At 37.0% G+C, this 26,052-nt stretch overlaps 2 protein-coding genes across 6 annotated transcripts in view; both read right to left on the minus strand.

The window, feature by feature from the left end:
• Positions 1–6,471, minus strand: part of itsn2a (intersectin 2a) — a 97,140-nt gene extending 90,669 nt beyond the window's left edge. For all 3 annotated transcript variants that reach the window (XM_030128563.1, XM_030128561.1, XM_030128562.1), the window contains exon 1: positions 6,349–6,471. The gene's annotated coding sequence lies outside the window, so the exon portion shown is untranslated. The remainder of the gene's footprint in view (positions 1–6,348) is intronic.
• A 5,799-nt stretch (positions 6,472–12,270) lies between these two features.
• Positions 12,271–24,796, minus strand: LOC115415166 (uncharacterized). 3 transcript variants are annotated; one of them, XM_030128653.1, is made up of 4 exons: positions 24,713–24,796; positions 20,575–20,693; positions 19,658–19,709; positions 12,271–19,206 (listed from the first exon to the last, which is right to left on the minus strand). In XM_030128653.1, exon 4 carries the CDS (start codon positions 19,176–19,178, stop codon positions 14,109–14,111), a length of 5,070 nt encoding a protein of 1,689 aa, XP_029984513.1. In that variant the 5' UTR covers positions 19,179–19,206; positions 19,658–19,709; positions 20,575–20,693; positions 24,713–24,796; the 3' UTR covers positions 12,271–14,108. The 3 variants fall into 3 exon arrangements, with proteins under 3 accessions (XP_029984513.1, XP_029984512.1, XP_029984514.1); XM_030128652.1 differs by lacking the exon at positions 19,658–19,709 and having other exon boundaries at positions 20,579–20,693; XM_030128654.1 differs by lacking the exons at positions 19,658–19,709; positions 24,713–24,796 and adding an exon at positions 23,372–23,378 and having other exon boundaries at positions 20,579–20,693.
• Between the last annotated feature and the right edge of the window lie 1,256 nt (positions 24,797–26,052).

Here is a 26,052-nt window from a genome sequence, read left to right on the forward strand (position 1 = left end):
AAAAATCCAAGAAGTTTATAAAAAATACAAGAAAAACACATGAAAAGTTAAAGGAACCTGTATTTTAGAACATTAGAACATCACTTTTAGAACATTACAACATCCACATGATCCTTTGAACCTCATTCCTTACATTAGTACCATTACTTTATGGTACCTAACAAAGCAGGTACACTCACTGTTTATGCAGAGGTGGACCTTACAGACCCTGTAGACCACATTGGACCTGAGATTGTTTCCTCACTGTAACTGTTGCTGTCACTGTCTTTTAATGTATGCGGAAATTACCAAAAATAGTCACTTGCCTGATAAAGGGTTAACTCCCCTACTGATTCGACAACACTCATGACGTCAAAATCAGGGCGTCGTGGGGATAGATTTTTATGCAGTACATTCAGAAGTCTCATGCTGAAAGCTAATTATGGATTTTAGCTCAGTGATGCTAAAATACTATCAAGCACTGCAGCTTTAGATTAAAAATCCATTTAAACCACTCATTAGCTGCTTAGAAAACCTGCAGCCAAATAGCTTCATTTCAGCATTGCATATGTGTGCACTTAAAATGTAGTGGACGAAGGGATATAAGTACCCGATATAAAAATCAAAGTTGGTTTTTAGTAGGCTCAGCAGCAGCTGTTTTTCCCAGCAGCCCCATAACAGGTTGGATATTCTGGACATACACTGATGACTTCTGAAACATATTAATCGAAGTTAGAAGGTAGTGGGAAGAGCAGAAGTTGCAAAGAAACTTCGCATGGAATCAAGAGTGATATTTAAATTATATCAACATACTGTATCCTAACTGAGGAAAATGGCATCATCTCTATAGAAATACAAAGTCAATATAGTGATTTTTTTAATATACTGAACATATAGTCTAACAGTCTTCTTTACTGCATTTCTTTGCTTTTTTCTGACTTGTCAAAACCTACAGTTGTCTGTCAGCTGAAAACAGTGAAACCGTCAATTCATGAACACAAACAGGGCTTTATGCTTCTTAGAGACTCTACAGGGAACATTTAAGGCTGGTTTTGTTGACTTAGTCTACCAAAGTGAAAAATGAACTTCCATAATTTTGGTTGAATTTCTTTATGACACTAATATGCATCACTATCTGTCTACTTCTCCATCATTTCACCTCACATCATTAACCCATAAAGACCCAGTGCTACTTTCATGGCAGTTCCTAAATGATTTTTTCCTCTATATTTACCTTTTCTAAAAGGGGTCATATTTTGCTAAACCTACTTTTATTCGTCTTTGGTTCATTTATTTGTGTATTTGAAGCCTAATAGTTCATAAAGTTTGAATTTGAACCCTCCAGGTGCTGCAAAGCTATCTTTAGATTCATTTTGGCAAAACTCGAGGGGATTTCTACAACCCGTTTGAATTCCTGCTTAATTTGTTACGTCTATAACTAGTTACATCACGACATTTGCACATATAAGGTCAAGACTTCTGATGAACATTTCTCCAAGTACGACATAATTGTTTGTCAGCAGCAGTGGTTGTAGTAAAAACTGTCCAAACTTCAAGACGATTACCTAAAATGTTCAGTTGTTGGTTGAACGGGATGGAGCAGCACAGTCAACAACCTGGAGGGGGTGGGGCCTGAAATGGGTCATTTGCATTTAAAGGGCCAGCACTCAAAACGACCTTTCCGGTGTCATTACTCAGAAATAGGGTTGAAGATGGACCTGTGGAGTTGAATTAATGAAGAATTCAGACCAAAGCATAGCATTTACAGTTTATGTAGACCACAGGGAAATGTTTTAAAATGTATAATTCCATTTAAAAAAGCCAAATATCACTCCTTTAAGAGATGTATCACCATTTACTATAACATTAGCCTTTGTATTTTGCATTTTAAGTGAAAATCTGGTATTTTCCTGTATTTAATTTGCCGATCATGTTGAGGTTCATACAAGCTCACAGTAAATTCAAAGGTTATTAGATCAGAAATGGACAAAACTGAAGAGAAGGGGACTTTTTTAGTAAAATCTATCATTAACTGAACATTAATGAAGTGTCTCCATTCACTGTCATTTATCAAACTCCATTGGTTTTACTGGTGAATCAATGTTGTAGAAGATGATGGTGTGACGGATGAATGTCCAAATGGGTCATATCTGATGATCATGAAAAGATGACACACTGTATTTTACACCAATTATTTACATGTATTGATAGGATTAGTGGATCAACAGGTATTTAACAGTTTACATCAGTAGAGGATTTTGCTTTAATGGTGGATGTTTGGGTCTTTGCGAGTTAACCCATTTTACATAGTTGCGGAAAAAATTATTAAACCAACAAAAGTAATCAAAACAATGGTTATGCAATCGAGTACTAACTCCTGTGTGTATCATGTGACTAAAACAGACAAACGAAAACATGGAATGCCTAAAAACACTGTTTTTGTCAGTGCAATGCCATAAATACTGATGTAAGAAGTGAAGTAATTTTGGTTATTATCAAGAAAACATGGAAAATGGATAGATATCAGCTCTGAAATTAAACTCTTATGAGTTATTTTTGTTGTTATGACCATGAAAACATGACAAACTGTATTTTACAACCAAATTATTTACATGTATTGATAGGATTAGTGGATCAACATGCATTAAACATTTTACATCAGTAGAGGATTTTGCTTTATGGTGGATGTTTGGGTCTTTGCGAGTTAACCCATTTTACATAGTTGCGGAAAAAATTATTAAACCAACAAAAGTAATCAAAACAATGGTTATGCAATCGAGTACTAACTCCTGTGTGTATCATGTGACTAAAACAGACAAACGAAAACATGGAATGCCTAAAAACACTGTTTTTGTCAGTGCAATGCCATAAATACTGATGTAAGAAGTGAAGTAATTTTGGTTATTATCAAGAAAACATGGAAAATGGATAGATATCAGCTCTGAAATTAAACTCTTATGAGTTATTTTTGTTGTTATGACCATGAAAACATGACAAACTGTATTTTACAACCAAATTATTTACATGTATTGATAGGATTAGTGGATCAACATGCATTAAACATTTTACATCAGTAGAGGATTTTGCTTTATGGTGGATGTTTGGGTCTTTGCGAGTTAACCCATTTTACATAGTTGCAGAAAAAATTATTAAATCAAAAGTCATCAAAAACAATGGTTTTGCAATCAAGTACTAACTCCTGTGTGTATCGCGTGACTAAAACAGACAGAAAAGAAAACATGGAATGCCTAAAAATACTGTTTTTGTCAGTACAATGCCATAAATACTGATGTAAGAACTAAAGTAATTTTGGTTATTATCAAGAAAACATGGAAAATGGATAGATATCAGCTCTGAAATTAAACTCTTATGAGCTATTTTTGTTGTTATGACCATGAAAAGATGACAAACTATATTTTACACCAATTATTTACATGTATTGATAGGATTAGTGGATCAACATGCATTAAACATTTTACATCAGTAGATGATTTTGCTTTAATGGTGGATGTTTGGGTCTTCGCGAGTTAACCCATTTTACATAGTTGCAGAAAAAATTATTAAATCAAAAGTCATCAAAAACAATGGTTATGTAATCAAGTACTAACTCCTGTGTGTGTCACGTGACTAAAACAGACAGAAAAGAAAACATGGAATGCCTAAAAACACTGTTTTTGTCAGTACAATGCCACAGATATTGATGTAAGAACTGAAGTGATTTTGGTTATTATCAAGAAAACCATGGAAAATGGATAGATATCAGCTCTGAAATTAAACTCTTATGAGCTATTTTTGTTGTTATGACCATGAAAAGATGACAAACTGTATTTTACACCAATTATTTACATGTATTGATAGGATTAGTGGATCAACATGCATTAAACATTTTACATCAGTAGAGGATTTTGCGTTGATGGTGGATGTTTGGGTCTTTGCGAGTTAACCCATTTTACATAGCTGCGGAAAAAATTATTAAACCAAAAAAAGTAATCAAAAACAGTGGTTATGCAATCAAGTACTAACTCCTGTGTGTATCATGTGACTAAAACAGACAGAAAAGAAAACATGGAATGCCTAAAAACACTATTTTTGTCAGTACAATGCCATAAATACTGATGTAAGAACTAAAGTAATTTTGGTTATTATCAAGAAAACATGGAAAATAGATAGATATCAGCTCTGAAATTAAACACTTATGAGCTATTTTTGTTGTTATGACCATGAAAAGATGACAAACTGTAATTTGCACCAATTATTTACATGTATTGATAGTATTAGTAGATCCACAGGTATTTAACAGTTTACATCATTAGAGGCTTTGGGTCGCTGATGACTGTTTGGGTCTTCATGGGTTAATGTGAGGATGTCTGGATGGAAGTTACAGATGCATCCTTTTCCCATAGCCACCACGATGTTGGCTATTGATGTTTAGAAATGCCTCGAGTAGCACTATCAAAGTTTGGGGTCCGGGAACAGTGTCATTCACTTTAAGGGTCAATGGTTTGCTGACCCACTGTGCTGAGGGAGAAAAATGAATCAAAGAACCTTTGACTCTGCCCTGCATGCTGATTGACACCTGTGTGCTCCACGCTGGACCAGTCGGATGTGCATATCAATGCACTGGCCTGTGTGCACGAGTGTGTCAAACACACTGCTCTCACACAGAGGGGGACCCTGTTCTCGCAGACACAGCCCAGGAAGCTTTGCTGCTCCAGAGGATGAAAGACGCCTGTGTGTATGTGTGTATTTTCTCCCTATTCACAACAGCATGGACACACTCGGGTATAAAGACACACACACCTTCCTCTGTTGTAGCGCAGGTGAAAATTGGGGACACTTCTACCATTTTAAATTCCATTTTATACATTTGTGGGTCAACCCCAGCAATGATTCACCCAAGCCTCTTTCACGGGCTTTATATATCAATACCTGCAGAACTTTAAACACACATTTAGCACCATGTCCTACCTCAGCTTCTTATCCAAAGTATGCACCTCTGGCAGAAGAAATTCACTCCTGCCTCAAGGAATAAAGCTGACTTGACCTCAAAAAAAAAAAAAAAAAGTAGCCACATTCATGATTCTGCGACTGTCAAGTGATAATGTCATAATGTTCATCGCTTCTCGCTTTCACAGTTGACTCTATTTGCGTGTGTGTGTTATGTAATGCTACGTTTTTTTGGCAGGTGGATATGCAACAGACCCTGCTAGGATGGGAGCAGATGTCATAGGAACTGCAGTTCAGGTGGACTTTGCCATTTCAGCAAAGACAAAAACCTTCTCTTTGTGTTTTTACTGAGATCAGCAGAAGACACACACACACACACACACACACACACACATACACACACAAGCAATCTCTATAATTAGTCTATTCTGCAGTGAATGAACTCCAGCATGCATTAACTGTGAGCCGGCACCGAACCTCATGAAGGACTAAAAATAAACACTGGTTTGTAGCATCAGTGCATCTGATCACAGCTTTAGAACTGGAGTCAATGGGATAAAAAAAAAAAAAAAAAAAATGATGCTTTTGTGTTAAATTTTCACTAATTTAATCATTTTACCATAACCTATACTATAAACTGCAAGATGCATGCACTTTGCAGCTGAGTGAACACAACCATATTCATGTGGCCCTTCCATTCCCATCCTGAAGGTCTTTTTCATATATCATATCATTTTATATCACACTCATATCCAGTAAAAACTGTGATGGAAGGTAGTAGCCTACAAGAAAAATAACCTCTGGACCAACATTTCCTGTCATAAAACAATAAAATAATTGCCTTTCGGGGCCTGTCTATCACAGCCATCTTTGCAATTGCTCTACAACTGAAAACTAAAGCAGTAAAAAAAAAAAAAAAAAAACATTTCCAGCCATAATTATTACACAATGTATTCAAGACACTTGATAGTACCACCTGCTTTAGTCTGTATTTTCTTAAAAATCTGGGCTAAAGGAAACTCAGAGGTGTTGGCATTATGTGGAATGGGTTTTCTGTTCATGTCACTTGGGCTTATTGTTAAATGCCTCTCAGCTCATGTAAAATCCAAGACGCTATTGGATGTTTTTGATCCAAAACACAGACAATAGGCGAACAATGACAGGTCTGTTAGAATTTACACATGTTTTAAAGAAAATAACAAAACACACATTCAATATCCAGTGGGTCATTGCAATCAAATTGTTAATACGATTCACTGGTCGTTTTTTTTTTTTTTTTTTTTTCATTTTATAAATAAAGCAGAACATCCCACCTACCTTTTAAGAAGAAGCAGAAAGAACAAGGTCAACATCGACCCTGTCCCGCATCTGTAATATTTGGTAGTGTCCTGTCAAGCGTTTGAATGATTTCTGTTCATTTACCTGTTGCGGTAGTCTTCAATAGCGGTGCTGATCCTACATCCAGCCTGGCAATCTTGACGCTCAGGAGGGAGGATCCGATCCAGCAGCCGGGGCGGGCGACGGCTGCAAATGGGCGTCACCAGCGTCAAGTCCGACGGAATGACGCAATAGACTTCCGGTGTGGATTTTCAAAATAAATGAGATGATTTAAGGCTTTTATAGCAAAAGCAGGAAGTTGATCCTAATCTTAAAACATCTCATTAACAGCCCTAGATGTACAGGGTGGGGAAGCAAAATTTACAATATTTTGAGGCAGGGATTGAAAGACAGTGTATGACCAATTAGTTTATTGAAAGTCATGACAATTTATTTGCCACAAGAAAATTTACATAATAGAAAATGTTTTTATTCTATGTGTCCTCCTTCTTTCTCAATAACTGCCTTCACACGCTTCCTGAAACTTGCACAAGTGTTCCTCAAATATTCAGGTGACAACTTCTCCCATTCTTCTTTAATAGTATCTTCCAGACTTTCTCCTAATAGTTTTGCTCATAGTCATTCTCTTCTTTCCATTATAAACAGTCTTTATGGACACTCCAACTATTTTTGAAATCTCCTTTGGTGTGACGAGTGCATTCAGTAAATCACACACTCTTTGACGTTTGCTTTCCTGATTACTCATATGGGCAAAAGTTTGTGAAAAGGTATGGATAATAGTGTTAGGTATGATTATGACATCAATATATGTTTGGTTTCAAAACAACTGACGTAGTGCCTGCTGAGAAAAAACAACTAAATGTTCATTGTAAATTTTGCTTCCCCACCCTGTACAGTACAAACAAAAAGTTAACCCTCCAGTATCTCGTCCAGTAAGGCCCTTACTAAGCACCAAGTGTGCATTTTTGACACACTTGTGGAATAATGTCAAAAAAAGTTTTCATATAGTTTGTTTTTAATTATTTAACACTTTTTTTCAATTTCATCAACTTGAGCTGTAAATAAAAAATACCAAATACTGAATAATTGTCACATTTTTTAACCCTTTAAATGCCGTGTTTGTAATGTAAACAAACCATTTTTTTTGGATGCATTCATTCATTCATTTTCTTAACCTGCTTTATCCTCACTAGGGTCACGGGGGTCGCTTGGAGCCTATCCCAGCTAAATAGGGGCAAAGGCAGGGTACACCCTGGACATTTCGCCAGTTCATCACAGGGCTGACATATAGAGACAAACAGTCACTCTCACATTCACACCTATGGGCAATTTAGATTAACCAATTAACCTGTGAGAGCATGTCTTTGGATGGTGGTAGAAAGCTGGAGTACCCGGAGAGAACCCACGCAGACACAGGGAGAACATGCAAACTCTACACAGAAAGGTCCCACCCCCCGTCGACTGGTGTTGGAATCGAACCCAGGACCTTCTTGCTGTGAGGCATGAGTGCTAACCACTGCACCACCGTGTCATGTTGGATGCAAAAAAACACAAAAAAAAATATTTTTTTTCAATACACTACATAAAAAGTGGATCACATATTATTTGATTTTTTGCAGCCTGGCATATGTCAATGATTAACTCCAACATTGGTTAATTTGCAGTATTATTTTTGGCGCTAGGTCAAATGTACAAAATTACTAGCATCTGTCACCAATTGTGCTAAAAAAGGCACACCTATAAATCAAACTATTAAATATTCTATATTAATTTATTTTTCTGCTCTAATTTGATTTTATTTTTGTACATCAAGGTCAGCCCTAATCATACATATCAAATGGAAGAAATAGTGCGTTTTAGGCACACTTGGGAGACAGATGCTAGTCTTGTAATTTTCTTTTGTTTACAATGTGCAAATTTTAGTTGGTGGCCAGAATTTTAAAGATCATGCAAAAATGAACAACTTTTGAATTCTAACCTTATTTAAATTGTCAAAAATAATATGAAGTTTTTTAAAACGAAGTGCAAAGTGTGCCTAAAAGGCGCACCCAGATACTGGATGGTTATTTATTTATTTATTTATTTATTTATTTATTTATTTATTTATTTATGGTCATTTTGCCATCTGTAAATAAAACTATATCTGGTCATTTTAAAAAAATGTGTTTCAATTCCATTCACACATAAAAAAGTAAAAAGCACTGTGCAAGAATCCCAACTGCAAAAATAGCCCAAAAATTAAAAATATCCTTAACTTTTTGTTTGTAGTGTACAATTAACAGCTATGATTCTTTAAGGAATGGGTGTCAAACTCATTTTAATTCAGCCCAATTTGATTTCAAGTAGACCGGACCAGTAAAATTATAGCAGAATAAACAATAAATAATGACAAATCGATTTTTTTCTCTTCATTTTAGTGCAATAACAGTAAAATTACATGGTGTAAATTTATTTACAAACCATCCTTTCACACAGAATGTGAATAACCATGAATAACTTCAACTTTCTTTACAAAAATAAGTGCATTTTAACAATACTATGACTCAGCTTATAATTTACACATGTATATTACAACCTACAGATCACATTAGATCTCCAAAAGCACAAAACATTAGTAACAGGTATCTGGAACTGAAAAATAGATGACTTAATATATACTCTTTTGTGTACTTTTTGTGGATTTTCAAAATAAATGAGGACGATTTAGTGCTTTAACAGTAAAAGCATGTAGGTGATCCTACTCCTAAAACATTTCATTTACAGCTCTGATTCTTTAAGGAATGGGTGTGAAACTTATTTTAGTTCAGCCCAATTTGATTTCAAGTAGACCGGACCAGTAAAATTGTAGCATAATAAATTATAAATCATGACAAATCCATTTTTTTCTCTTTGTTTTAGTGCAATAAAAGTAAAATTACATGCTAATCTTTTCTGTAGAAGATTTCCATTTTACTACATGTTAATGAACTACCACAACTGATCAAGTATGTATTGGCGCATAACATTATTACCATCTAATATTGTGTAGGTTCTCCTTTTGCCACAAAAACAGCTCTGATCTGAGGCCTAGACTCCACCAGACCTCTGAAGGTGTGTTGTGGTATCTGGAGCAAGATGTTAGCAGCAGATCTCTGAAGTCCTAGAAGTAGAAAGGTGGACCTCCATGGAAGGGATTTATTTGTCTAACACCCCCCACAGATGATCAGTGGTCCTGAGATTGGGATGTCCTAGTCCAGTTCTGGTCAGGACTAACCGCTGTAGACCAGGAACACCCAACAAGACCTGCAGCTGTGGAGATACTCTGACCCAGTCCTCACCATTACAATATGGCCCTGGTCAAAGTCACTCAGTTCATTACACTGGTCATTTTGAGAGCCCTACTGTTGCCAGTATTGCTATTTCCTTTGCATCAGCTTCAAGGACTAAATGTTCACTTGGTGCCTAATATGTATAACCTAATGAAAAGCAATGGCAAAATGAAATAATCAATTTTATATTACTACTTCTCCTCACAGTGGTCAGAATGTTATGGCTTATCACTATGTGTAGATTTTTACTTGCAAATTTTGGTTTATTTTTCATTGTTCATTCATCTCCATTTTCATTTAACACTTTCTTTTACAGTATGTTATCATGTTTCATTACTCAGTATTGATATTTCTTTATTTGTCTAAAGGTTTCCAGGAGATACAACCCTCAAGTTTTTAGAAATAAGGTATAAATAGTTGCAAGTATGCATTTCAGCATGCGACTATAGCATTACTTAAGAAATGTTTTCTTGATCTTAATCAGAAGTATAACTAAATGTTAGGGTCAATGCAGGGCACTTTCTTAAAGGTATCCATCATAATATATGTAAGATTTTAGTTATAGTATAGCATAGTAAGTTTATTTAATGACATACAGTACATGATGTCAGTTGTTCACTCATCTCCACTTTCAGCAGTGTTTTCTTTCATTTGACAGTTTCTTTTTGTATAAGGTAATGATTCTACTTTATTTCTTAATAATTACCTCCGCCAAGGAGGTTATGTTTTTGCCAGGGTTTGTTTGTTTGTTTGTCTGTCTGTCTGTCCGTTAGTGTGCAACATAACTCAAAAAGTTATGGACAGACTTTGATGAAATTTTCAGGGTTTGTTGGAAATGGGATAAGGAAGAAATGATTAAATTTTGGTGGTGATGGGGGGGGGGGGGGGGGGGGGGGCATTTCCAACAAACCCTGAAAATTTCATCAAAATCTGTCCATAACTTTTTGAGTTATGTTGCACACTAACGGACAGACAAAAAGACAGACAGACAAACAAACAAACAAACAAACAAACCCTGGCAAAAACATAACCTCCTTGGCGGGGGGGGGACACAGGGGGGGGCACTGATCAGCCTTGGCGGAGGTCTGCGCTCTCCGAGTGCTTCTAGTTTGTTTGTTTGTCTGTCTGTTTGTTTGTCTGTCCGTTAGTGTGCAACATAACTCAAAAAGTTATGGACAGATTTTGATGAAATTTTCAGGGTTTGTTGGAAATGGGATAAGGAAGGAATGATTAAATTTTGGTGGTGATCGGGGATAGGGGGGCCCATGGGGGGGCCCATTTCCAACAAACCCTGAAAATTTCATCAAAATCTGTCCATAACTTTTTGAGTTATGTTGCACACTAACGGACAGACAAACAGACAGACAAACAAACAAACCCTGGCAAAAACATAACCTCCTTGGCGTGGGGGGTGGGGTGGGCACTGATCAGCCTTGGCGGAGGTCTGCGCTCTCCGAGTGCTTCTACTTATAATATTGCCATATTTGTGTAAAGGTTTTCAGAAGATATAACCTACTATACATGAATAGTTACAATTATATGTTTCAGCACCTCAAATATGAAACAAATTAGTTAGAAAAGTTTTTCTGAATCTGTTAGTGGTGTAACTAAATGTTAAGGTAAACACGGGGCATATTTATTCAGTCTCAGCATAGCCGGATTCCAAGTGTCAGGTACTCAGGTAAGTAAATAACATGATTCCACTTCAACAGTCCTTTCAAATGTCACTTTAGGTTTATTCTCACTGTTGAAACAAAACACCATTCTTTTGACAAATTAACATTCTGTGCATAACTTTTTAAAATTATATATTTAAAAAAAAAAAAAAAAAAAAAAAATTGAAGCACTTATAATAACTAGAAGCACTCGGAGAGCGCAGACCTCCGCCAAGGCTGATCAGTGGGCCCCCCCGCCCCCGAATACCACCAAAATTTAATCATTTCTTCCTTATCCCATTTCCAACAAACCCTGAAAATTTCATCCAAATCTGTCCATAACTTTTTGAGTTATGTTGCACACTAACGATCAGTGGCCCCCCACCCCCCCGTGGGCCCCCCCACCCCCGATCACCACCAAAATTTAATCATTTCTTCCTTATCCCATTTCCAACAAACCCTGAAAATTTCATCCAAATCTGTCCATAACTTTTTGAGTTATGTTGCACACTAACGGACAGACAAACAAACCCTGGCAAAAACATAACCTCCTTGGCGGAGGTAATTAAATGAAAATAAATGAAAGTTGTGTTGTGCATTAACTGCATCATTCCCAAACTCGGCTGTGTAATGGGTTTATCATTCTGACATTTTTTGGAATCAGTTGCACTTTCGTAGTGTTAAATTTGATTAAATAAATAATGTAACAGCTGTTGGTGTAGAGCACCACCCAGAGTCTATTCTCAGTATTGCATCCAAATGGCACCTTTGTATTTGAAATTAAAACCCACCGTCTGCAATTTTCTTCATTAATTATTTTTTTTAATATGGACGAACCACCAAATCCCTCATGCCACAAGCCCTTAGCCTACTCTACATAATACACTATCACATTTACATATCTAAAACAACCTCAGAGTTCTGTATCATTTTGCACTAATCTTGGTTTGACTTTTACAGTTAAAAATTAAATATTAAATTGAACAAACAGATGTCATGTCAAGTACCTTTGAAGAAAGGTGAACAAAACAAAAAGACAAAGCCAGTATTTTCAAACTTTAATAGAGAGTAAAATTGAGATCTTGCTCTGTTTTTCTAAATCAACCAAAATATGCAGCATTTCAGGGAAAATTTATACAATTCACTACATACTCTCTAATTTACATTTTCATTTCCAGTGGAACACATTTATAGCAGATGACTTATAACAGTAAAAGACCAAAAATGAGGCAAAACAGAAGCTCAAGTAAGAAAACAACTGCTAATATAAAAACAAAAAGAATACAAAGGAAAAATGGTTCATGTCAAATAATCTTCATGTGCATCAATAGCAAACAAGCAAAAACAGAAGCACTGACCATTTTCTCTTGCAGTCCTTGAGTATTTTTGCTTGACATTATAAAAACTTTAACATTTTAACAATACATTACGTATTAAACACCATAAATACTTTTAAGCAGCTTAAAGTCAAACACATTCTCTCCTCTGTTTTCACAGCACTTAAGGCAATTGGAAGTAGTTTTAATATTTGAGAGTAATCATAACATCTTTAAAGATCCTCTTCTTCTTTGATGGCCATCAGATTTTCTGTTTGTGTTGATATATCATGACATAAATCAGACACTGGCACAGTAACATGTGATCCAGCCGACACACTCAGCTGCTCAGTATTGATCTCATAGTTTTGACATATTGTCATCATGGAGCATCCTTGGGATTCCATTGTGCATCCCTGTAATCCCACTGGTTGAGCCAGGCTGTAAAAATTAAGAATTCGAGGGCTTGGTTCTGTCTTTAGACCGCTTCCAGTGTTTGGACACACTGTTACCCAAGCATGTGCTCTGGAAGGTGGTGGTTTACGTGCAACAGAGGACTGAACAACTTCTGGTTTCAAGTCCATTTTCACATTCTCGTAGTGTGGATGATATATCTGCCCAGTGTCTGGACCTACATCCCTATAATGTGGATCATAAGTCTCCTCTTTAATCTGTGCATGCCCCTGGGTCCTACCATGGTCTGTTGAGGACACTGTGTTGTCGTTATTGTCAAGAGAAGAGATTGGATTTCCCTTGTCTCTTTTGTGCTTTTGTCCCTTTTCCTCAGCCTTGGATTTGAAGACAAATGGTAATTCAACCAACACATTCTGGTTTTCTTTTATTTTGGCACACAAATTTTCACTTGACATAAAGGAACTGTCCTTCTTTGTTTGTAGTGCCAGCATCATTTCCTTGGTTCTTAACTTCCTGTTGTTTCTCTGCTCATCAGATACCACTTGTGTTTTCTTTGGCACTCTGGGAGGGACGACCTGCGGGATGAAAACTTCATTGAGCCAAGCAAGGCGCCCATTAGATTGTACCATCAGTTTTTTGAAAACCAATGCTGGATTCACATCTTTGCTTGGTACTATGTTGAAATAATGCTTGACGACATCATTAATAATGGTATTTATTGATTTTCCACACAATCTCTTTGCAAATTGAATTACTTCACCCATAACTCCAAATGTCAACAAACGCTCAGGTAGTTTCTCCTTTGGCTGGGCTTTGTTCACACACAGGTTTAAACCTATTTCCATGCAGAGAGGATAACTTTTTTGCATTTTTTTCTCAACTGCTGGGGAAATAAAGGGCTTTTGTGGTGAGCAGTTTGCTTCAGCTGAAGTAGTTTCAGGCATAACTTGTGGTTGCTGATGGTGCATGTAACCTGAAAGATGCTCATCCTGACCAGGCTTTTGATTTGTGGTTCGATAGCATTTGGGGCAATACGTAGCACAAGAATAACATGCTGCTTCTACTTCCTTTGAGTCAGGAAATTTAAAGTTCACATATTTTTTACTGCATCTTTTATTTGAAAATGATCCTTCCATTTTTAATAGAGTTTGTCATCCAAAACTTTTGCGATATTCCTCATTTTTCAAATTAAGGTGAAAGTTATACTCCAGTATCTCTGTCACAAAATGCTGTTTGGCTGACTGCAGTACTGTGGCAAAAGTATTTATTTCAACCATAAGACCGTTGGTCAGCAATTTTGGATCAAGATTTGGTTTTACTCCAGAGGCTAAATTGAAGTCCATGCCTATTTTCTTGCATCTGGGATAGGGATAAAGTGGACAGTGATGTTCATGAGGCATTGATAGGATCTGTTTAACATAATCAGCACGTAACTTCCACAGTTCTTTATCTTCACTGGGTTCATTTTGTTGCTCAGTTTCAATGGAGCTGCCAACATTGTGGTTCATGGCAGGAGTTTGGGAGGAAGCACTGCTAAATATATCAACATCTATGCTTGGGGAAACTAGTTGTGGCAGTATTGGCTTTTTGGAGTGCATCATTTTACTGCTGAATGTTTTTGCAAACAGGGAAAAGCTCTTTTGCTCTACTATGAGTGGTATGTGTAAGAGAATATTCTTGACAAGGTCAGAATAATCATTTTGGCTCTCCAGATTAAAGTTGTGTCTGAGGACATCAAGAAAAATCTGTTCAAATGTTCCACACAACTTCTCTGCAAAGTTGGCCACTTCAGCCATTGCTCCATTGGTCAGTGTATTAACATCCAGTTTTACGGGCTGGCTCCTGTTTACAAACATCTTCAAACCAATTTCCTTGCAGAAAGGATATGGATTGTCACTTTTCTCTGAAACATTTTCTTTAGCTTCAGGGTGTGAATCTTGAGAGCAGTCTTTAGAATTACACTCTGTCTTCCCTGAAACAGTGGTGAGTTCGGCACTGACACTTCCCATGCTCTCATTTGTAATATGGTTTGATAGCATGGGAAGAGGGAGTTCAAAAAGCTCTTTTGAGAACTGGATGATATCCTCACTGTTTTGTAGCTGTCTTACTCTTATCATAGTTTCACAAGCAAAAGCACTCCTGTCCGAATCATTTACCAAATTGAGATCAAAGTTATTCTCAAGAATCTCCATGATGAAATCCTGCTGGGAGGAATTCATTGCTATGACAAATTTAGCAACTTCAAGTATCAGTGTATTCGTCAGACAGTCAAAACTGAAGTTTTTCTTTGCGCCAAAGCCAATATTTAACTCTAGGTTAGTAATTCTGGACATGGTGAAATCCCAAAATTCACGAGCCATCTCAGACAGGATGTTTTTAACTCGCTTCGCACGCATCTTCCACATGTTGTCCTCAGTTTCAATTTCCTCCGGTTCCATATCACATCCGTTACAAATGTTGGTGGTAGCACTTTCCATCTTGTTTTGCAGTGCCATAGGCCTTTCTTTTGTTTTCTTCCTTTCATGTGTTACCCTTTTCGGAGTTTGTGCATCTTTTTGAGAAACTGGCTTAAAAACAGACACCTCATTTAGCCAACCCAACCGTCCATCGTACAGCGACAACTTCGTGCTGAACTGATGTGCAAGATTCATCTCTGCTGAAATATTGAAGTTATGCTCAATGATATCGTCAATAATTTTATTTTTTGATGCCCCACACAGCTTTGTGGCAAACTTATATACTTCGTCAACAACTCTTCGTGTCAAGACATGCTCAGATAGTTTCTCCCTTGGCTTATTTTTGTTCACGCACAGGCTTAAACCTATTTCTTTGCAATATGGATAACAATCCATTATGGCTTTCTCTACTGCTGGGCTGACAAACAGCCTTTGTGATGAGCTGTCAGCAGAAGCAGTTTCAATCATGGCATATGGTTGAGTGTGCATGGAGCCAGGAACAGAGGCATCCTTCCCAGGCTTTTGATTTCTGTTTTGATAGCATTTGGGGCAAAATGTACTTTTCGCATGGTATATCTTCAAGCACTTTACGTCCGGAAGCTCAAACAGCATTTTACTTCGAAAGCCATATAATTTCTTCCTTTTGCTTTTAATGGTTCTAACGTTTTTAATAGTTTTTAGTTCAAAGGCTCTACGATACTGCTCACTCTTCAAATCAAGATGAAAATTATACTCCAGTATCTCTGTAATAAAATAATCTGTCGCTCTATGCAGAGCTTCGGCAAAAGTGTTAAGGGCAACCATAATCCCATTGGTCAGTAATTTTGCATCAAGATTTTGCTTTACTCCAGACCCTATATTGAAGTCCATGCCTATTTTCTTGCATCTGGAATAGGAATAGAGCGGACAGTGTTCATCGTGAGGCATTGATAGGATCTGCTTGACTTTATTAGCACGCAGTTTCCACAGTTCTTTATCTTTGCTGGGTTCATTTTGCAGTTCAATTTCAGCTGAGCCACTGACATTTTGGTTCACGGCTGGAGCCTGGGAAGAACCACTGGTGCATACATCTACATTTGTGCTGTTTTGGTACTGGAGTCTTGGATCTATTAATCTGTCTACCAAACGCAGGTTAATGGTCTTTTTCATGCGGCACACTGTTAAGTTCTTTAGCTCTACAATGAGAGGAATTTGCATGAAAATATTTTTGGCAAGGTCAGAATGATAACTTTGGTTATCAAGATCAAAGTTGTGTTTGAAGACATCAAGAAAAATCTGTTCAAATGTTCCACATAATTTGTCTGCAAAGTTGGCCACTTCACATATTGCTCCATTGGTCAGGGTGTTTACATCCAGTTTTACAGGTTGGCTCTTGTTCACACACAACTTCAAACCTATTTCCTTGCAGTAAGGATAAGGATCCATGTTTTCCTCTGAGACAATTACTTTAGCTTCAGGATGTGAATTCTGAGAGCACTCTTGAGAACTGTACTCTTCCTCAATAGAAGCACTACTGAGCACAACACTGGTACTGCTCGTGTTCTTATTTGCCTGTTTGACTGAGGCATTGGGAAGAGGTAGTTCAAAAGTCTCTTTTGAGAACTTGGACATGGTGTCACTGTTTCTCAGTTGTCTTAGTCTATTCATAGTTTCATATGCGAAAGCCCTCCGGTCAGAATCATTTTCTAGGTGGAGATCAAAGTTATGCTCAAAAATTTCCATGATGAAATCCTGTTGGGAACAATTCATTGCTATGGCAAATTTCGCAGCTTCAAGCACACTTGACATGCACAAACAGTCAATACTGAGGTTTTGCTTTGGGCCAAACCCAACATTGTAATCTACTCCAGCTTTTCTGGAATAGGTGAAAAGACAGTATTCTTCGTTACAGAGGATGTGTTTCACTCTGTTGCCACGCATCTTCCAGAGATTGTCTTCTGTTTTAATTTCCTCCTGGTCAATATCACACCCATTATAAATGTTTCTAAGTCTGTGTGTCTGCTCACAGCCTTCATTAGATTTCTTGTCATCAGTGTAACCTCCAGGTGGAGCGTTTACAGATGATGAATTTGATGGACTGTCAGTGGTGGAAAGAAAAGGCCTGTGAAAATCAGCACAACTTGACTCAGATTCTTTAGGTACTTCAGGGCTGAGAGAATTTACCAGGTCTTTTTCATCCTGACTGTCGACATTCCATGAATCTGTTTCTCCATCTGAGTCTAGATCAGGCTCAGTAAGTGGAGATATGTAAGAGTAGTCAGCTGGTGTTATTTGACAGGAACCAACATCAGTGCCATGATGATCCCTATGTCCAGACTGTTCTCTTCGGCGCCTTTTAGATACTGGCTCATCACTGACTAAAAGAGCCTTCTCTTCGTGTTTGGTTGACACGGTGGTTTCAATATTCTTTTTTCCCATGTCCCACACATTATGCATGTTGGTTGAGGTATGTGTTAGTTCTTGAGCTACACATTGTTTCATTTCATTCAGGTAACTTGCAAGTGGTGGACTTCCAGATGGTAACCTTGAACATGAATTGCCAGTAGTCAGAAATGGGTTTTGAATATTATCACAACTTGACTCAGATTTTCCAAATATTTCTTTACATACATCCTGATCCTCTGCATTGTTTGAATCCATTTCTCTTTTTATATCTCGATTATACTCTTCTAAAAGCCATGTTAAGGAGTCACCATCTGATATCTGAAAAGTATCTAAATCAGCGTGATGAGGAACCATGTGTTCCGATTGTTCTCTCCTGCACCTCTTGGACACTGACTCATCTGTGTCTTCAAGAGATCTCTTTTGCTTTTTACTGTTTAACTCCAACGTTCTTTTTGTTACTTCGTCAAGGTGACTCTGTTGAGCATCGTTATTGAACAAATCACATCCTTGAACCATTGTGTGAAATGGAAATTGCTCATTTCTAAATGTTGAAATTACTTGGTTAATACTAACCATAAGTCGTTTTGTCCGTTTCGTCAGGGCTGTTATGCTGAACAAAACCTGATTCTTTTCCTCCTGACCTCTAAGGTCGACTTCAAAGTTGTGTTCTAGCACCTTCAAAATGATTGCACCGTAGGATCCGCAAAGGACTTTAGCTAAATGTGCTACCTCTAACATCACACCCTTTGTCAACAAACCTTGATCTAGATTTTGTTTTGTTTCAATTCCAAAGTTCAGACCAATTTTGTCACAATAAGGGAACATGGAGACCAGAACATCCTCTTGTAGATCGTCTGAATGTTCCTCTGAGCATTGGACTCTAGTCTGATGTTTAATGTCTTCAACGTGTACTTCACCCATCTCTTCCGAGAGGCCTTCCATGTTCAGTCCATTTTTGTTGTTGCCATCACAGTCTGGGGTGTCAAACAGAGTAAAAACCTCATGCTTGTCTGTTGAAGGTTTTCTGAGTAGGTCTTCGACTCTGTATGCTAATTCATTTGTAAAATCAACACGCTGCTGTTCATTTTCCAACCCAAGATCAAAATTATTCTCCAAAATGTTGGCAATAAAATGCTTTTTACCCCTGGTTACTGTTTTAGCGAAGTCACAGATTTCAATTATGACTCCATTAGTCACTAATTTTAAGTCCACTTTTCTACCTTTGTTAGATCCAACATCAAAGTCCACTCCTATTACATGACTGTGGTTAAATGGATCTGAACATTTTGAGTGTTTCTTTACATGCCTAATGCGCCACTGCCATAATGTGCTGGGATCCATCATCTTTTTGTCCATCATGTTACAGGTGTCGCCATCCATCCGTCTTGATCTTCGATTTCTTCCTTTTCTGCAGTTAATTCAGAGATGAAAAAAATGTGATAAACACGACATTTCAATCTCATGTGATTTACAATAAAACCAATATCTATTTTGTCTAAAGAAAAAAAGAATAATTAATTAAACTTATAATACTTAATAGTCTTTTTGTCTCTGGGCAAAAATTCCATAATTAACTTTCCATCATCCTTCAACACTTTCTGACTGATTGTGACATATCTCAGTAGCCCAACAACTTTCCTCAACACTATATTTTTGTATTGCATATTTCTATCTAAGATTTCTCAACCAAGCATATTCATTCTTCAGACCTAACAAATGTGTTGAATGCATTCCCCTTAAATATTTGTTGTGACGGGCCCATTATTATTCACTATTGCTCACTAGTTCTTTTTCTAAAAATAATCTTGAACAGAGCACTCCAAACTCAACTTTTCATTCATTAACTGCACAGCACCCACCACTACTGAGGCCTTTCAGTGTGTATCACTTGTGTTGGATAGAGTACAAGAACTTGTTTTAAAAAAGTGAAACTCTTACTAAGATTTTACCATCAAAACAATTCTTTTCAAGGCTTTTTGTGCAAAACAGAAATTGATGACAATAACTTTGTTGCCTGTTGCTGACTATACAGATGTGTTGTATATGAACAGTTCTGTTCATTGTCTTTACATGCTGGGTAGTGTGTACCATGGGCACTGAGACTCTTCCACTTCAAACCCTTGTTATAGCTTATTGGATGACTTTGATGAAATCATTGCAGTCTATCTTGCAAGTGTTTTGTAAGCAATTATTAATGTTGTTTAATGTTTTAACCTATTTTCTTGTTAACTGGTTTTTTTTTTATGCAACTATGCTGCTGCAATCTTGGCCAGGTCTCCCTTCAAGATCTCAGTGGGACTAACATTAAATAAAGGCTAAACAAAACAAAAAAAAAGACACCAAAAAAATACAGTCATGGAAAAAATTATTAGACCACCCTTGTTTACTTCAATTTCTTGTTCATTTTAATGCCTGGTACAACTAAAGGTACATTTATTTGGACAAATATAATGATAACAACAAAAATGGCTCATAAGAGTTTAATTTCAGAGCTGATATCTAACCATTTTCCATGGTTTTCTTGATAATAACCAAAATCACTTCAGTTCTTACATCAATAGCTATGGCACTGTAGTGCCAAACAGTGCTTTTAGGCATTCCATGTTTTTTTTCTGTCTGTTTTAGTCACATGATACACACAGGAGTTAGTATGTGATGACATAACCATTGTTTTGGATGACTTTTGATGATCTAATAATTTTCTCTGCAACTGTATAGTGTCACTCATGCATTAATGTAATATGTGATATAATGTAATATGATTTGGCCAAGCTACGTACCTGGTACAGCATGATGAATCAAAACATCCTCCAATGCATTTTCACATTTCATCTCTTCGGCATCTGGATGGCATCAAGTATAATGTAGGATTTCACAATTCAGGCACAATTAGACCTGGATAAAACACAAGTTTAACATTAATTCATGCATCCACAGTGCTGAAGAAAAGCACATATTTTTTTGTCCTACAGTGTTCCCCGTTGCACAGATGTCTACATTATTGATTGCACATCAGGTTTCACCCTGTAACACATTTGAGCAAGAACCACATGCATTTGTCAGACCAGTCAAGATGAGTTGCTCATGACTGTTGCAGAGTATGACTCTTTAAGGTGCACACCGGCATTTGTCAGTTTAGGAAAACCTACCAGCCTGAACTTAGGAGAAGTCCATGAACACAACATTGCGCTCACAAGTACAAGTCAGTCCATAACACCTCAATAGACCCAAAGAGGCCTGGCCAAGCGAATAACGGAGTGAGAAAGCACTGTGCAGCAATACTAATCATTCCATATCTGTTTTTAAAAATTAATTTAGCAGCAACCATAATAGCTCAAATTGTAGGTCTAAGCAAGCACTTCAACATGCCATTAAGGAATAATAACCAAATATTTAATAAAAATATGAATTTATCATCATTGACAAAGTAACAGAGTGAAGAAAAATAGACAGCAGTCATTCAAGGTTTGGAAAAAAAAATGCCAAAAAGTGCTGTTCCTCAAGGAAAATGCAAATATTTAGCACACCACACTTTTCTTAATATATGAAGATACATTATATCCAAAAATGAAACTGATATTGTTTTTATTTTAGTTTCAAAAGACATTAATTCATGGTAACGGAGTTAGAATCCAAAAAAGCAACAGAGTGAGGTGTTTGTTCAGTGTGATGCACCATAATAACAATTAAAGATTTTATTAAGATACTAATAAAACCATCAGTCTTTGGCGACATATGTTTCATTACTATATTTAATTCACATCTTTCTGCTGTTTTTTAATGATAAATAACATTCCAAATCATTATAGTATTTGATTATGCAATATAAGATTTGACACAGGCTAGGGCTACGTGATATTAGAAAAAACTGACATTGCGATTTTTCACAGCTGCTCTGGGGAAGGCTGACAGAAGTGAACCACCACTGAACATTCATACACGAGGAGGGTGAAGTGTCTTGCCCAAGGACACAACAGCACATGACTAGGATAGAGCGGGATTTGAACCACCAACCCTTTGGTTATAGGACAACCCACTCGGTTCTGCCAAAAACTGCTCCCCCTTTCCTAAATCAGCCATGAAGAGCACAATGTGCACCAAATTCACCCTGTCACAACTTTTTCTCCTTTCTGACTGTAGGGTATGAAATTAATTGTGAATTATTCAACCTCTTAATACCATCATAGCTGTGTAGCAATTAAATAATGAATAATATTGTAAGATATTGCAGTTATGTTTTTTTTAATCTGGTTAATATTAAAGAATGTGCAAACTGTAAGGTATATAAAACTTTCTAAAGTTACATCTTAGATCAGTGTTTCCCAACCAGAGTGCCGTGAGAAATCATCAGGTGTGCTGTGGAAGATTATCTAATTTCGCCTGACTGGTACTGTAAGAAAGTGGCAATGATACAGACATGTACAACTGCACGCGCCAGCGATTCACTCTACAACAACAGTTTCCCTTTGCAAAATGAAAACGAAGGTGAACCACCCCAATGCTGTGTGCTCTGTTGATAAACCCACCCACACTAGTGTTGCGCAGACCCGTGGATCGGGTTGGGGAGGGGGGCATATGCCTCTGTTCTATGAATCTTCAATTCCTTCAAGAATATCAGTTTTGTGTTCAACTAAACAGGTCCAGGTTTCACACTGAGGAAGTAAACTGAGACCAGATTTGCATTATATTTCAATAAATATACTTTTTGTGACATTTTTGTTTGGTGGTGTGCCTTGTGATTTTTCTAATGTAAAACATGTGCCGTGGCTCAAAAAGGTTGGGAAACACTGTCTTAGATACACAACACAAAAAATATATAACAATATAAACAGATACTGCTGAAAATTACATCACCCGCAGCTGGGAATGTTGTTTTTGGCAGGGAGCAGAATTGGGCACCAGATATTGCTGAAAACTGCATCCCCCATTACAATAAGCTTGCGAAGCTACAGCAGTGAAATGACTTCAGCAGCTCACATTTGGAGCTATTCTGGTGTGGCAGGGTGAATTTGGTGCACTTTGCCCTCTTTACGGCTGATTTAGGAAGGGGGAGCTGTTTTCGGCAGCTGCTGTGTTGTTGTGCTGAATTCTACTCCCTGCTGAAAACTGCATCACGCAGCAGCTGCCGAAAACAGCTCCCCTTCCTAAGTCAGCCATGAAGAGGACCAAGTGCACCAAATTCACCCTGTCACACCAGAATAGCTCCAAATGTGAGCTGCTAAAGTCATTTCACTCCTTTGGTTTTGCAGTCTTATTCTGATAGGAGATGCAGTTTTCAGCAGTATCTGGTGCCAAATTCTGCTCCCTGCCGAAAACTGCATCCCTAGCCACAAGGGATGTAGTTTTCGGCAGTATCTGTTTATATTGTTACATATTTTGTATGTTGTGTATCTAAGATTTATCTTGAAAAGGTTTTATATACCTTACAGTTTGTACATTCTTTAATATTAAACAAATAAAAATCATAACTGCAATATCTTACAATATTATTCAGGGGTTTTTCTGAAGCGGAGAACAGGGGCACTGCGCTGGCTCATACTTTCGGCTAGCGCCCCCTTACCAAAATTCCCAACATGCAATCTTTCCAAAAACAATCTTTTCCTGGCGAAACTACCACAGTAACAACACATAACAATGTGCCTGGTCATCAAAAACGACGTAATTATTCCAAAACTATCGTAAACATAGTAGGTAGACCGTCTGACTGTAACGTTGACTGTGTTATTTAAGATTGTTGTCCAGAATTTTTTCAAGTTTTAGTGCCAAAGTATGTTCCAGTCATCTGGATTTGTTAAAAGTGTGAAAAGGGTGAGCTGTGGATAGTGTGCGAACTGTTATGTTAGATTTACATTGGAGAAAAATACATAAGTAGAAAGAGTGTGAAAGAAAAGAGGAGTAACACTAGAGTTGATCATTTGTAAACAGAAGCTTGGCCAACACAATGTATCTGTCACATGACTTTTGTCTTCATTTACAACATTATTACACTTCTAACAGAAGAATAAGTTACTCTTCCATTGGTTGCTTTCAAAAATTGCAGGAGGGCCACTAGAGTTACAATATCCCTCTCAGATAGCCTCAGAATGTTCCATTTTTACCTCAGTTTTTCAAAAGGGAACCCCCCCCTTCCATACCATCCCCCCCACTTGGTCACTTTGCTCCCTCACCTACCTGTGCTCCCTCTTACTAATTTTTTCTAGAAAAACCCCTGTTATTAATTACTTGCTACACAGCTATGATAGTGTTAGAGGTTGAATAATTCCTAATTTCATACCCTACAGTCAGGGAGGAGAAAAAGTAGTGACAGGGTGAATTTGGTGCACATTGTCCTCTGCATGGCTGACTTAGAAGGGGAGCAGTTTTCAGCAGGGAACAGAATTCGGCACAACATGCGTGATGCAGTTTTCGGCAGGGAGTAGAATTCGGCAGTACACGCTCTACCTCCTAAGCCTTGAATGTAAAAGTAATTTCAGTACCTTTTTTGGCCACAGTCCTACATATGACTCCTTTAAAACCCTTTACCATACAGTCATAAATGGCGTGGGCCTCTTCTATCATTTCCAAACTTTTACATGTTTAAACTGAGGGGGCGTGGCGCCAGTAGGTAAACCCACCATTGTTGTGGAGTTTCTTTTCTAACAAAGGTCTAGGCTATAAAACAATAACAACTGTCCTATTATAGTTTTATATTGTGATAAACATCACGGCATTGCATTTGTTAGTTGTGTTTAAACTATTATCCTTGTTTCCAAAATGCCTCAGACATAGTTTCTACTTAAAGGGTTAATTTCTCTTAAGTTTTTTTCCTCCGCTCATGTTTGATGTGGCGTCTTAGTTTTCTAAAAAAGATGCAAATTTTCTAGAAAACAAATATCTGACTCAAATATAACAAAACAAGACCGTAGTGTGCTTACATGACGCAGGCTGAGAATCCTCTCCTGATTCCTCATGGCGCTCCGACTCCTGAGTGTTTCCTTTTACAAAACAGGTCTGGAAAACAACTAACTTTGAGGGAAAAAAACGTAAAGACACACTCTGACCGGAAGTGACGACATTCACAGAGGAGCTTCAAAATAAAACAACCTAGAAATGCTTTTGAATGGTATCAAAATACAAGACAAGAAATGTAACAGTAAACATAGAAGAAAAAAATTTCAAGATAAAAATAGGTTTTCTCCACAAGGAAAATTTTATTGGCGCTCTTATTTCGAGGACATAGACTCAACTCTTTCATTTCAAAATTCAAGGATGTGGATAACTCCTGTGTTTTTTTGTGGACATGCTGATGAAACTTTAAACCATTTGTTTTTTGAATGTAACATCACAAAGCAATTTTAGTCTAACCTGTGTTCTCATGTCTTCACCCAAGTTAACATGTCATACTGTTTTTCCCTGAAAGATGTTATATGTTATTATGAAAATAAGGACAAATGTCTCCAATATTTAGTTAATTTTTTTAAATTTTATTTTATTGGGTAAATATTTTATTCATAAACAAAAATTTTCAGCCTCCAAACCAACGTTTCCTCATTTTTTAATTGAATTTAATTCACTTCACAAATCATTAACCCTTGTTGATAATAATAATAAAAATAAATAAATAAAAAAAAGACATCCCTTGATAGTTATGATAAGTTATTTAATGTTTCCTCTGACATTTGATGAAATTTTAGGTGAGAAATTATGTATGTATGTATGTATGTATGTATTATTTATTTTTTGTATATGAATTATTGAAAATGTATTTCATGCATTATATTGATTTTATGATTGTATTTTGTTTTTATATCTGTATTCTCTTGTATTGTATGTATTGTGTTATATGTTAAATGTTTGACAAAGTTTGTAAATTGATATTTAAATAAAGTTAAAAAACAAAAAAAACAAAAAACAACCTAGAAATAAACTAGTGATGGGCATCGATCCGATATCAAATAAATACATAGCCAGTATCGCCAATATGATACTGATACTTTTTAATAATGAAGATGGATGCATTGTAATATTGCTAAATCTGAATGAATTTGCATGACCTTTACCCTTTCATGCACAGTGGTCACGACAGTGGACAGTTATTGTACATCTGGGCCCCTATTCCTAAAGATTCTGAGAATCCTCTCACAGAGCTCCTAACTTCACCTAAAAATTCCTAGCAAGGAGTCTTAGCTTAGGAGTGATTCCAGAACACTCTCAGAGAACTCTGAGCAAGGAATGGACAGAAATTCCTATCTTAGTGAGGAGTTTTGTTTTTTTT

Source organism: Sphaeramia orbicularis, chromosome 24, assembly GCF_902148855.1.
Source record: "Sphaeramia orbicularis chromosome 24, fSphaOr1.1, whole genome shotgun sequence".
Taxonomy (NCBI): domain Eukaryota; kingdom Metazoa; phylum Chordata; class Actinopteri; order Kurtiformes; family Apogonidae; genus Sphaeramia; species Sphaeramia orbicularis.